Source organism: Phalangium opilio, unplaced genomic scaffold (assembly GCF_054372755.1).
Source record: "Phalangium opilio isolate 3A_F unplaced genomic scaffold, DU_Popi_V2 ptg000055l_1, whole genome shotgun sequence".
Taxonomy (NCBI): Eukaryota; Metazoa; Arthropoda; class Arachnida; order Opiliones; family Phalangiidae; genus Phalangium; species Phalangium opilio.
The window spans coordinates 869,644-883,645 of record NW_028324174.1 but is presented as its reverse complement, the minus strand read 5'-3'; the positions used below and the strand labels follow the sequence as shown (position 1 = coordinate 883,645).

At 37.6% G+C, this 14,002-nt stretch overlaps 2 protein-coding genes across 2 annotated transcripts; one reads left to right on the top strand and one right to left on the bottom strand.

The window, feature by feature from the left end:
• Nucleotides 1-1,283: 1,283 nt before the first annotated feature.
• LOC149668534 (uncharacterized protein F54H12.2-like) lies at nt 1,284-2,579 on the bottom strand. The gene has a single exon (XM_089840806.1). It carries the CDS (start codon nt 2,577-2,579, stop codon nt 1,284-1,286), a length of 1,296 nt encoding a protein of 431 aa, XP_089696932.1.
• A 4,401-nt stretch (nt 2,580-6,980) lies between these two features.
• On the top strand, nt 6,981-10,294 carry LOC149668533 (uncharacterized). The gene is made up of 4 exons (XM_089840805.1): nt 6,981-7,553; nt 7,715-8,053; nt 8,167-8,709; nt 10,268-10,294. Exons 1-4 carry the CDS (start codon nt 6,981-6,983, stop codon nt 10,292-10,294), a joined length of 1,482 nt encoding a protein of 493 aa, XP_089696931.1.
• The last annotated feature ends 3,708 nt before the right edge of the window (nt 10,295-14,002 follow it).

Below are 14,002 nucleotides of genomic sequence, written 5' to 3'. Positions count from 1 at the left end.
CGTGAAACACATGTGGGGATAAATAATATATCATATTATACAAGCCGTGGATATTTTGTATATAAATACGGAACTTTGGGTAATAAAATCATAAGCGCAAAATGACTAGTACGGAGACTAAAGCCATTTTAATCTACTCGTGGTTCGGGGCTAAGCGTCCCGAGTTAAATTTCACCTACCAGGAAATGGTTAACACCATACAAGTCATGCACAACATGTTTTTCAATGAAATGGTATGCATGGAGGAAAGGGGTGTTGTGGAGGTGCATCTCCCATACTTCCCGAATGTAAGAAAACTGAGGGAAAATTCTGCAATTGCGGCGGGGTGATGGAGGTGAGTAATATAAGAAACTTTTATTTATAAATAAAGAGAATGAAAATTTAATAAATATGTGTGTGTGTGTGTGTGCGTGTGTTAGGTGCAGTTAAGGGACCCGAGAATCTCCACTGAGAACCGAGCGCGCGGGGAGATGTTCCTAAACCTTTTCGGAGGATCGATGGATGTAGCCACATCATCCCTGTCCGTAGTTCCGGTAGCACCTCCCCAACCTCAGGAATTCGCAGTCGCCGTACCACCAATGGCACCACCACCACCAACTCAGCCGCCACCCCTAAGACGGTCTAGGGCTCAAAAAAGGCCAAGATTCCAACAACCAACGGAGGACTCTAGACCGTCTCTAGAGGATGGATTGGTGGACGGTGACGGTATTTCAAGTTTTTTTTAAAGAAAAATTAAATAAAATAAAAAATAAAAACAAATTAAGAAAATAAATATTTTCCCGATGGGATAAAAAATCAGCATTTGTTTAAGAATATTTATTTACTAGAGGCGAAGCATACATTTTCTTTTCCTATTTAATTCCCGATAAATATGCAAAGTTATCATAATATCATTTAACATAGTATTATTACAATAGGTATTAATAATTTTTTTAAAGACCACCCTTTAGACATTAGTAACAGGAAATATATTACGTGTAAACCGCAGACTTTAGTAGATACATTTTGCAGGTGATATTTCTGGTATTCGAAATGTTTGGTTAGTTTTCTTTTAAAGCTTAGTTCATACACTTCAGGTGATAATCCGAAACTGTCGAAGAAAGTTGTTTTCCCATTTTTTACGTATAGTCCTAACCAGTGACTACCGGGTTTCGCGCAATCCTCGTTGTTAAGACACAACCCGTATTCTTTAAGGTTACACTTGGGTATATGATTAGAGGGAAAAACACCGATCGCGCGTTTACCGACAGTACATTTTAAAATATTTCTTATTTCATTTGAATTCATCCCTGTTCGTAAATAACACCACGATCCCGAGATATTTGTAGGAGTGATTCAAATTCGGCGAAGAGAATGACGGATAGGTTATGAGCTACTGGAGAGTTAAATTTCATATGCAAACGTAAATTCCCAGTTCGAACTGGTTCTCTATGACTTTCGCCCGATAATTGATCTGGAGTTAAGTCGATAACGTAACGGGTGTTCCCGTTTATATAGTCATCGAATGTTATATTATTGCCACTGTCCTTCTTATAATTATTCAATCCCTCAGTCAAGCTCAAGTACTCCCTCTTACACATATTTTGCGCGAATGATGGTCTGAAACCCTCGTTAGGGAATCTCTGATTACCGATAGTCACCTCTAAGTAATTTAAACCTAAATGTTCAAATGCGAGAGGGTTTTGATGGTAGTGACCATTGAAAGCTGATGAGCGCACAATTCCTATGGTCAGTCTTTGGGGGAGTTTCCCCATATATAAATTGTCACGTAGGGTCTCCATGGAACCGGTGGGAATTGTAAACAGTTTACATTCTATTCGATTCAACAGGTATTTAGCTGTTGTTTTTTCTAAGGCCATTAAATGGCCGAGTACTATATCCGGATTAATTTTAACCCTTCTGATATACAGTGTGCTGTCTATGATATTTATTTTGTAACTCTTTGTATTATTGGTTGGAGTTAAGAGTGCGAATGCGGGATTACTTCTACTGAATTTCAATCTCAATGATACCCCGTTCAATAGAAATTTATCAGAGTTAAAGATTTCATGATGAATATTGGAAATTAATTGTACGGATTTTGATTCTGCTATCTCTTCCTGACGTTTTTTGAGTCCGCTTTCCGGTTTTGAAAATGCCGTATTGACGTTAATACCATCATTTCCTTCAGTTAGTAAACGTGTAGCGAGGTATGTTTTCTTCGCTTCACTACCGAAATTAAGAAGATCGCTTACCGCGCCTTTGTAAGCGTATGTTGGGAGACCGTTAGATATACAGGTGTCATTCAAATAAACGTTTAATTGTGATAAAATCGCGTTTATGAAATTATTTACGGGGGCTACTTGCTGCCCAGCTGGCAAATTATCACCATTTTCCTCGGTAACTTTAACAACAATTTCTATTAAAGATTGAGCTAAAGCTAAATAATAATCCGGGGTGCCATGAACTAAATACTCGATGGGTGCACCTGTTGTCGATAAATTACCTAACGGTTTGAATAAAACAGTCTCCGATTGTTCAATGCAGTGATTGGTAATCGGTTCGTTGAAAAAATCTAAATTAGACATCAAAAGTGCCATTGCTTAATCTAAGTAATCTTTTTTCCGTCTGACCCGCTTGTGTTACACGTTAGAACTGGACTCCTTAGTCTTTCGTCGTCTCTTTAAATGTCATCCTTTCCCTGATTGGAGTCCACTGATTATATTGGTTCCTGCATTCTTGAGACGAGTTTTAGCGCTCTCCTTAAAATTAGCACCTTCAGCCAAATCCGATAATACGTTTGCTGAAGCTTTCAGAGCCTCGTTTTTAAGTAAACGTCCGGCGGGTGCAAATATTGGTTTCAGATAAGAAAATATATTTTTGAAAATGGAACCAAACCCGGCACCGGTATGTGTAGGTGGGGAGGAGAAATAAGGTAGATCACCCCCGACTTGGGAGAAATATATAACATATGGGTTATTTTCCATTCTTGTTCCGTCTCCGTATGTGCACTTTTGCTATGGTCTGTCCGCGGTGAAATGCCAGGAAACTCCCATCGCTAGTTCTTATATTGACTTCAACCGTTTCAATTATATTCGACTTGAGTTTAAAATAATCCGGTTCATTATATTCCAAAGACATGATTTCACGATGTTTCCCCACATTATTAAATGGGATGATTTTTAATATTGGGGCATATGTATCACCGACAGGTGTTTCCTCAACTAATGATGAATAGACGAATAAATTTTGAACACCTTTCGCGATGTCGGGGATACCTCTAGATTTAACAGAGCCGGTTAATCTTACACCGATTTGGTTCCCTGTAAATCCTAAAATATTTCCTAGTTCGGGGGAATCCGCGGGAAATTCAATAGAATAATTTGAATTAACTCTCATCAGTGTTCGTCCGTCTAATTTTTTCTCGAAGTGTATCTGATTTTTGATATTGTCCGGTAATTTACTCTTAATATTATTGAACAGATCTTCAATAGTTATATAGTATCCCTTATCAATATTAAGGTTGATTACTGTTGCCTCCTCCTTCTTTATACTATTAACGTGAATAACGTTTGAGGCTTTCATAAAGTCATATTTTTCGCCGGATGGCTTTAAAAACATGAACTGTAAGTGCTTTGATTTGGAATTTCCTGTTAGCAACTCCTCTCTGAAACCTATGAAGTCGGCTAGTTGTTTGTCTAATTGAAGTTCTATATTCGGCTTTAACTCAATCTCCAGTTTCCTCTTTTTTTCATCACCATGGTCAATTATGTTAACCCCCGTCAACCCCCAAATGGAAAACCAAACTATTTGCGATTAAATAATAAATATCTAAACCATCAAGTACGCTATCACCCCACTCGGAATAAGGTAACTCGAAAGTCCTTATTTTCCTACGATTAACAGGGTGTTTATAAAGATTGAACGACGTTGCCGTGATTGGTATATTATCATATTCAGTGGGTAATATAAGCTCTTTTAACCCCACCTCATATTCCCCATTTAGAATTATTTCCTTCGGGAGTAACATTTTGAAACGACTCTGGGTATTATCTTTAAATACATCTAGACTCGCTGTAGATATAGCGAACAAATAAAACGAATCCCTCATATTGTTAACGTCTTATTTAACCAACCGCTAACTGATATATGAACTAAATCAGACAAATAAAGATATTTAAATCATTTTATTTACTTTCACTCGCATTAAGGTTTACAAATTTACAATCAGGACTTTATATGATTTACGTAGGAGTCGATAATTCTAGGGGAAATACCCCACTCAGTTGATTCCTGATTTAGGATATCAGCTTTAAGTTTACCAGATGAAAGAAAAGTTTTTACAATAGTCGAAACATCTACGAATGAACGTGCAGCTTCGGCTGTTCTATTCAGGGCATGCTGATAAAAATATATAACGCCGTATATTCCCTCTAACTCTAAGGACTCTTTGGCTGGTTCGAAGTAAAGTCGGACCTTAGTAGCCCAATCATTGGTGATACAGGGGTGTCCAAGTTGATTCCCCATCTGCAGTTGACAACCATTACACTCGTTCGACGCGATTTTATTGATAGCGGCCTTTAAATAATATGTTAGAGTTTCCTTAATCTCAAAATTCTTCATGAGACTGCCATGGTTGTAGAGAAATTCTATGGTGTCGATGGACTGAGAAAGGGCTTCCCACTCTTTCAGAGTTAAAGTTATCCCGGAAACACTTGATGAGTCCTTCTTACGACGTAGTAATAGCACCTGATCTTCCTCCAATTCATCGAGTACAGTCGCCCACGCATCGTTTGATAGAAAATTTTCCGACAAAGAAAACATTCTCTCCTTTGGGGTTATACTTTGACGAAACCCGAAAGTTTCAATGGACAAACTACTCGTCAATTTAACTAGACCATTGACATGAAATTTAGTTAACACAACCCCCTCCATAGTTGGTAAATATTTTTTTAAGGGGAGTGAATATCTAAAAACTCTTATGTTCAGAAATAATTCATTCGTGCAACGTCGACGGTTGATAGTTATAAATTTCGTCGTAGTACCATCCACCTTTTTGTAGGGGTCAACAAGAGGTTCCTTATATATTAAATCAAACCCGTTTGCCATTGGAGATGTGTTAGCTGATACGTCATTACTAAAAAGGTGTTTCTTTCAATGTAATAATAACTTAAAAAATCGCGAATAATTTCAGCACGCTAACAAACTTACCTCTCCATTTCAGAAGTGTTTTCCCCGGATTCTGACATCTTTTCAACAACTTATCCGACTGTTAAATGCAAAACTAGTCACGTTTTCACTCTTTTATATACTAACGGTGATGGGATTATTTACCTCGAATTAAATGAAAACATTTCATACACCCTCCCCCCTTATTATTAGGTGAAACAAACGACATTCCTCCTCAATGATTTGGGATCATCCCCCCCTATTAAAACAGATGTTGTTCGATCGTACGCAAAGTATACACCTATGGACACTCATTCTCTAGTAGAACGCGGAAGTATATTACCACCTGTCTGTCCCCCTGTCTGACCCCCTCCCTATCCTTAGGGATAGTATACCTAAGTGGGGCATCCAACTCGTAGGAGTCGTGACTCTCCATAGAAATAACATTATAACTCTTGACTCCCCATAGAAGAAGACTCCCCATAGAAATAACGTTAACTCCTTGGAGATAGTATACCAAAGTGGGGCATCCAGCTCACCTGGGAGTCGTGACTCCCCATAGAAATAACATTAACTCCCGACTCCCCATAGAAATAACCTGGACTCCCGACTCCCGGGTGAGCTGGATGCCCCACTTTTTACCTACTTGACTGGCGAATGACAACTATTAATTATCAGTAACAAATGGTCCGATTTATTTGAAAATAGCGGGGTAGTAACAATATAACACCTGGCCGTAATTGGAAAGAAATTCGTAAATTATCTCACAAAGACTTTCTATTATTCGTATCTTTCTTATTTTCTTTTAGAACTTAAGTGAATTATGACCTTTTAAAAGTTGGTCCTTTTCATTTCACTTTGTTGACAACCAATAATTAAGGACCCTTTTATTTCCTTTTCTTGACACGTAGAGGAGTATTTTTCATAATAGGTATGAATAATAGGAAAACCCGATTATTATATTGAAGGTATTTGAAGTCTTTTTTTTTCTCGGTATAAGAACTTATTTACTATTTTATTGTTGAGGGGATCGTGAAGATTAAGTGAATTATGACCTTTTAAACGTTAGTAAAAACCTTTTCATTTCATCTTGTTGACAACTAATAATTACCGGTCCTCTTTAAGTTTCTTCACTGTTTACATAATGACAAATTTGAAAGAGGCGTATTTTTAGGGGATAGTAATTTATCGCTTAAAGGCAACTGTTCCTTTTATACGAAATAATAACGTATTTGCTATTTATTGTTGACATGATTCAAAGAAAGGTACTATTAGGTAATTAATTTTGCCAGCTTAAACATGTCAAAACTAAAGTAAGAAGTAACCGTAGAGGGTGTAAGGGAGAGGAAAGTTATAAGAGAGTATAAATACGGAGTTGTGCTCTAGTTGTAGGTAATAGTTTTCCAGAATACGTCTTGAGAAACACGCACCTATCGACCTAAACCTTCCGAAATTATGGACGCGGAAGGTTTGATTTGGGAATTGGAGGAATTAGCCTGTTGTAGGCCTTGGCCAATCGAAAAAATATATAGATTTTATTTTTTCCTATGCCATTTTTTACACGTCGATCCTTTAAAGAGTTTTCCATTAGAAATACCAACATTTCTTAAAAACGCGAGTTTCGGAGTTCTAGAAGCGTTCGTAGAAATAATTCGATTTATGAGCGCCGTTAAATTTTCGCCGAAATCTTGCGAAACATTAGAAGAACTAGAGACTTTACATAGTTTTATACCGCAACCATTTAGATCTTTATACGAACACAGCGTAGAAACAGAGAAAGAAAATTCGCGGGATCGAATCCTATACACGGTTTTATCGAGTACCTAAGAACCATGGCCGACGTTAAAAACGTCGTTATAATTAGCCATAACGGTAGTAAATACGACCAGCAATTTTTATTAAGAGAAATAATGGGTTGCGACGAAAATTGGCAGCCGGAATTAATCTTGAACGGAACCGAGGTATATCAGATCAAACTTTACAATTTAATTTTCTTGGACTCGTACAAATTCGTCCCAGTAGCTCTGGCTAAATTTCCCGCCACTTTCGGTTTTAGGGAGGATGACGAATCTAAGGGGTATTTCCCCCACTTTCTATTTAACGCAGTCGATCATAATTTCGACATTAACAATCAAGAACAGACTAGTTACGTCATAGAGAAAGGATTACCCCCTAAAGAAGCCTACGGATGCGAAAATTTTACCTCGAAAAATTACGAATCGTTTCTTAAATGGTATAACGAAGAAACCCAATCTGAAAATGGTTTTAATTTTTTAAAAGATCTTAATAAATATTGCTCGAATGACGTGACTATCTTAAGAAAAGGTTGCGTGATATTACGTAAACTTTTAATAGATAGAGTCGGCGTAGATCCTTTTCGATGCGGGGCGGTGACAATGCCAGGGGTTTGTAGTCACGTCTATCGCAAAACCTTTTTATAAAAATATACCATAGGTATAATACCCAAGAATTTATACCGCCTTAAAGAAAATCAATCTCGCGTGGCGATTGAATGGTTAGTATGGTTAAGCCATAAAAGAAACATTCCTATTCAATCGGCGTATAGGGGAAAGAAGCGACAGTCCTTAATATGAAAGTAGTCGGGATGTACGAGAATGAAGTGTTTGAATTTTTCTCATGTTGGTTCCACGGGTGTAAAGTTTGCTTCCCTTTAAATAGACATAAACTTATACCGGGTGATCCGGGCCAAACTTTAAATACTAGATGGATTCGAACGATGAAAATAATTAACAAGCTGGAAATTAAACTGTCCACGATTTGGGAATGCGAGTGGAATATAAAAAAGAAAAATAATCCCGATATTGACGAGTTTCTCTCGAACGAGAACTTATTAACTAAAATTAAAGAACCCTTGAATCCTAAAGATAGTTTTTTCGGAGGTCGAGTAAATACTTTGAAAACATTCCACGAAACAAGGGGTACCGAACAGATTCATTATTTAGATTTCACATCTTTATATCCCTGAAAACATTCCACGAAACAAGGGGTACCGAACAGGTTCATTATTTAGATTTCACATCTTTATATCCCTATGTAAATAAATGTAAAAAGAACGTGTTAGGTCACCCCAAAATATTACTCGAGAATATACCCGACATTTTTGAATTTGAAGGGTTACTAAAATGCGAAGTTTTGCCCCCGTCTAGCCTATACCATCCAGTTCTTCCGGCTAAAATTAACAAGAAATTAGTTTTTACATTGTGTTACACTTGTTGCAGAACTAAAAATCAAGAGGAATGTAATCACGAGCCTCACGAAAGACCATTAAACGGTACTTGGGTTATTGAAGGTATCGATTTGCACCTAGATAATATTAAGAAAAATGAGGGGTTAAGATCATTGGAAAATTTTATAATTAATTCTTTATGGGGAAAATTCGCGCAAAGAACTGTTTTAACCAAAAGGGAAGTTTTGAAAAATTATTTATTATTATTATATCCTGAAATCGAAGTTAGAAGTATTATGACTATAAACGAAAAGACGATTCTAGTTAAATATATACCAACCGAAGGAAACGAAATTGAACACAAACACACGAATGTAGTATTCGCCTCGTACACTACCGCAATGGCGAGGCTACATTTATTTGAATCTTTAGAACAAGTGGGTCAAGCCTGCTACTATTGCGACACTGACTCATTAGGGACCGTCCATAAACTACGTCACACTCTTATAGGGGGGAAGGGGTTTGTAAGTTTGTGACGGTCCGTGACGAGGGGGGAGGGAGGGGTCCTTCGATGCGTGACGTCACATTTAAAATTAATTTTATTACGAAGTCAGTAAGAGGTCGATTGACCCTTTTGTTATAAAAGAAAAAACACAACGTTTCAAAGTCCACCGTGAGATCGACCTCTACAATAATTTAACAAAATTTTTATTCCATCATCGCTTAAATAGTAGAAACTGTAAGCATTTCACATACTTACTCGTACGTGTAGCCAATTTAAAAAGCGCATTCAAAATAAAAAGACCTGTTCATAGCAGAACTAGCTACACGTACGCATAAGGACTGTTAAGTGTGCCCCTTTAACTAAGCTTTATGGAAATATTTTGGAAGGTTATAAAAAAGCACATCCAAACAATAAAGTTCTGAAGCTCAATCAGAGGCAAACGATATTTGTAAAAGCTTAAAACGGAAATGAACTTTGACTTTCAAGTCGAGAAAAAAATTTCTGTGTGGAAAAGAAGAAAGAATCTCTTTTTAAATTTATCAAATTAAATTGGTAAATTAAGACAAATCATAGTCGGTTGGGGGGGGGGGTTAAAGAAATGTGACGTGGTTTTCAGGGGAGGGGTCTTAGAAAACGTGACAAAGCGTGATCTGGGGGGACGGGGGCGTTAGAAAATGCCATTTTTTGCGTGACGTAGTTTATGGACGGTCCCTTACTGTATTTATCGCCTTACTGAGACCATAAGTTTATAAGATATTTTCCATAAGTGTGTCACTCGTTAATGAGAGCTGGTCATGAAGTGAAGTAGGTGAAACGTCATAGATTCTTGTTAAGCGACGCGTAGTGAGGCCTTGTCAAAGGCTTAGTACAGACTAAAGAGGAGGATGGACTGCAAAACCGAGTGTAGTCAATTCTCACGTCGTTCTTGAACTAGCTCTCATTAAGCCTCTAACATTACGAAGTATGGGTAGTGACATACTTATGGAACATACCTTATAAACTTATGCTGAGACCCATTATTACCTATAGGAGACTATTTAGGACAACTTAAAAATTAATTGGAATGTTTTGGCAAGCGAGCATATTGCCAATTATTCGTGAGCGGAGGTCCTTAAAATTATAGCATGACAATATTTGATCTCTACTCGGTGAAAATATATAATGAAATGAAATGAAATAGATTTTTAATGTCTATATAAAAACTATACATGTAGTTCACGAGAATATAGACAGGCATAAAAGAGCAATACAATATCTACAGAAAATACATTTTTTTACATATATACATGGGAGTGAGATTAACCTTGACCATACAATGCAATGAATTAATTAGAGAAAGTTAAAATTAATGAATTGGAATTAAAGCTAAATAACCTCAATTGAAGAGGATTTTTTAATGAATAGTGGTTTTATTTCTTTTATTTTAGTGGTGTAAACATCAAACCTATCCTTAAAGATATTGCATGTTTTCTGCATCCTATAAATTGGATTTAGACTTAGGGGTGAGGGGTAAAAAGTGAAAGATCTGCGTAGACTGGAAGGTACTAAAAAAGCCAGTTGAGATAGAAGTTTCGGTGACGAAAAATAACCTTGTACAAGTTTAGCTATAAATTGTACATCTGCTAATTTCCAATGATATTCTAGTGTTCTTAATCCCAAAGTATCTAATAATAAATCGTAGTTATAGACATGGTCCCTCAGGTAAAATGTACCGCAATAGGCTACGAATTTCCGTTGCACATCTTCCAACCTATCTAGTAAATAGGCACTGCAGCTGCTCCACACTGAGCAGCCATAAAGGATACGAGACCGGACTAAACTCAGGTAAAGTAACCTGAAGTGTTTTAGGGAGTGAAGCTTTCTAGTAAGTTTAAATATAACAGCTAATGTTCGACGGTTACGATTAACGGAGTTATTTATATGTTCCCGAAAATACAGTTCTCTATCAAAAGTGACACCAAGGTCTTTCATCGTGCTTTTTTGAGGAACTAACAAGTTATTTATGTAAAATTTCGATTTGACCTCTCGACAAACACGTCGTGTGGACTGATTTTGCCGGATTAATCGGTAAATTGTTACAATCGCACCAACTAGAGATGGCATCAAGGTCGCTCTGTAATAGGAAGCTATCGTGGCGGGAACTGACAACTTTACATATTTTAATATCATCGGCGAATTGAAAAATTTTAGCGTTCTTTATGGCAAATTGTAAATCATAGACATATAAATTAAACAACAGAGGACCGAGTGACGAGCCTTGCGGAACGCCGCAAGATACCACATAAGAGTTATTAGTCATAGCCCCATTACACTTAACGACGTTGACGCGATCCGATAAGTAGTTAGCCACCCAACGCAACAACTTGCCATCCACACCCAGGTGTTGCAATTTAGTTAATAAAAGACCATGCGACACTCGGTCGAAAGCCTTGGCCAGGTCAAGGTAAACAACATCAACCTGACCGCGGCTTTCAACCTGCGGTGCCACGAAATCCAAAAAGGATGTGTGGTTCGATGCGACACTCTTGCCTGGTAGAAACCCATGTTGGAAATCATTGGGGAAGCGTTTGAACCAGCTTTGAAAGTGGGAATGCATTATTTTGTCAAATAATTTGGCGAATACGCACAATAAAGAAATTGGTCGGTAGTTCTTCACGTCCTGGACAAGCCCGTTCTCGTAAATGGGAATTAAAACGGCTTTTTTCCATAGAGTTGGAAATGCGCCTTGCTGTACAGATAAATTGAATATATGGGTGAGGACGGGAAGCAGGGGAGCTGCACAACCCTTAATAATGAAGGCCGGTATATCATCGCAGCCAGTTAAGAATTTCAAAGGTAGTGCCTTACGGAGCAGGACAATTTGGTCTCGCCGAATTCGTTTCGCCATTTTGGTCTCGCCGATTTGGTCGCGGGACTAATTGGTCTCACCGATTTGGTCTCGGGACTAATTGGTCTCACCGATTTGGTCTCGGTACTATTTGGTCTCGGGACTATTTGGTATCGTGATTTTTTGGTCTCGAGACTATTTGGTATCGTGATTATTTGGTCTCGAGACTATTTGGTCTCGAGACTATTTGGTCTCGAGACTATTTGGTCTCGAGACTATTTGGTATCGTGATTATTTGGTCTCGGGACTATTTGGTATCGTGATTATTTGGTCTAGGGACTATTTGGTATCGCGATTCTTTGGTCTCGGGACGGTTTGGTCTCGTGATTATTTGGTTACCTAATTAGTTGCCTCGTTTTCCAAAGCAATGGTCCCAATATATTCTGCTATTAATTAGCTGCCACCTTTTCCAAAACATTCTCCTACTAATTAGCTACCACCTTTTCCAAAACATTCTCCTACTAAGTAGTTGCCACCTTTTCCAAAATATTCTCCTAATAGTTAGCTGCCACCTTTTCCAAAATATTCTCCAATTAATTAGCTGCCACCTTTTCCTAAATACTCTCCTATTAATTAGCTGCAAACTTTTCCAAAAGATTCTGCTTTTAATTAGCTGCCACCTTTTCCAAAACATTCTCCTACTAATTAGCTACCACATTTTCCAAAACATTCTCCTACTAATTAGCTGCCACCTTTTCCAAAATATTCTCCTAATAGTTAGCTGCCACCTTTTTCCAAAATATTCTCCAATTAATTAGCTGCCATCTTTTCCTAAATATTCTCCTATTAATTAGCTGCCACCTTTTCCAAAATATTCTGCTATTAACTAGCTGCCAACTTTTCCAAAATATTCTCCTATTAATTAGCTGCCACCTTTTCCAAAACATTCTCCTACTAATTAGCTACCACCTTTTCCAAAACATGCTCCTACTAATTAGCTGCCACCTTTTCCAAAATATTCTCCTAATAGTTAGCTGCCACCTTTTCCAAAATATTCTCCAATTAATCAGCTGCCACCTTTTCCTAAATATTCTCCAATTAATTAGCTGCCACCTTTTCCAAAATATTCTGCTATTAACTAGCTGCCAACTTTTTCCAAAATATTCTCCTATTAATTAGCTGCCACCTTTTCCAAAACATTCTCCTACTAATTAGCTACCACCTTTTCCAAAATATTCTCCTACTAATTAGCTCCCACCTATTCCAAAATATTCTTCTAATGGTTAGCTGCCACCTTTTCCAAAAATTCTCCAACTAATTAGCTGCCACCTTTTCCAAAACATTCTCCTAATAATTAGCTACCACCTTTTCCAAAACATTCTCCTACTAATTAGCTGCCACCTTTTCCAAAATATTCTCCTAATAGTTAGGGACCGTCCATAAACTACGTCACGCAAAAAATGGCATTTTCTAACGCCCCCGTCCCCCCAGATCACGCTTTGTCACGTTTTCTAAGACCCCTCCCCTGAAAACCACGTCACATTTCTTTAACCCCCCCCCCAACCGACTATGATTTGTCTTAATTTACCAATTTAATTTGATAAATTTAAAAAGAGATTCTTTCTTCTTTTCCACACAGAAATTTTTTTCTCGACTTGAAAGTCAAAGTTCATTTCCGTTTTATGCTTTTACAAATATCGTTTGCCTCTGATTGAGCTTCAGAACTTTATTGTTTGGATGTGCTTTTTTATAACCTTCCAAAATATTTCCATAAAGCTTAGTTAAAGGGGCACACTTAACAGTCCTTATGCGTACGTGTAGCTAGTTCTGCTATGAACAGGTCTTTTTATTTTGAATGCGCTTTTTAAATTGGCTACACGTACGAGTAAGTATGTGAAATGCTTACAGTTTCTACTATTTAAGCGATGATGGAATAAAAATTTTGTTAAATTATTGTAGAGGTCGATCTCACGGTGGACTTTGAAACGTTGTGTTTTTTCTTTTATAACAAAAGGGTCAATCGACCTCTTACTGACTTCGTAATAAAATTAATTTTAAATGTGACGTCACGCATCGAAGGACCCCTCCCTCCCCCCTCGTCACGGACCGTCACAAACTTACAAACCCCTTCCCCCCTATAAGAGTGTGACGTAGTTTATGGACGGTCCCTTAGCTGCCACCTTTTCCAAAATATTCTCCAATTAATTAGCTGCCACCTTTTCCTAAATGCTCTCCTATTAATTAGCTGCAACCTTTTCCAAAATATTCTGCTATTAATTAGCTGCCACCTTTTCCAAAACATTCTCCTACTAATTAGCTACCACCTTTTCCAAAA

Bases quoted from the DNA above. Each gene is read 5' to 3' on its own strand.
- LOC149668534 (XM_089840806.1), bottom strand. From the start codon at position 2,579: ATGGCACTTTTGATGTCTAATTTAGATTTTTTCAACGAACCGATTACC.
- LOC149668533 (XM_089840805.1), top strand. From the start codon at position 6,981: ATGGCCGACGTTAAAAACGTCGTTATAATTAGCCATAACGGTAGTAAA. The intron at 7,554-7,714 runs GTTTGTAGTCAC...ATCGGCGTATAG, and splicing joins GGGCGGTGACAATGCCAGGG to GGGAAAGAAGCGACAGTCCT. The intron at 8,710-10,267 runs GTAGTATTCGCC...CTTTTATTTTAG, and splicing joins TTGAACACAAACACACGAAT to TGGTGTAAACATCAAACCTA.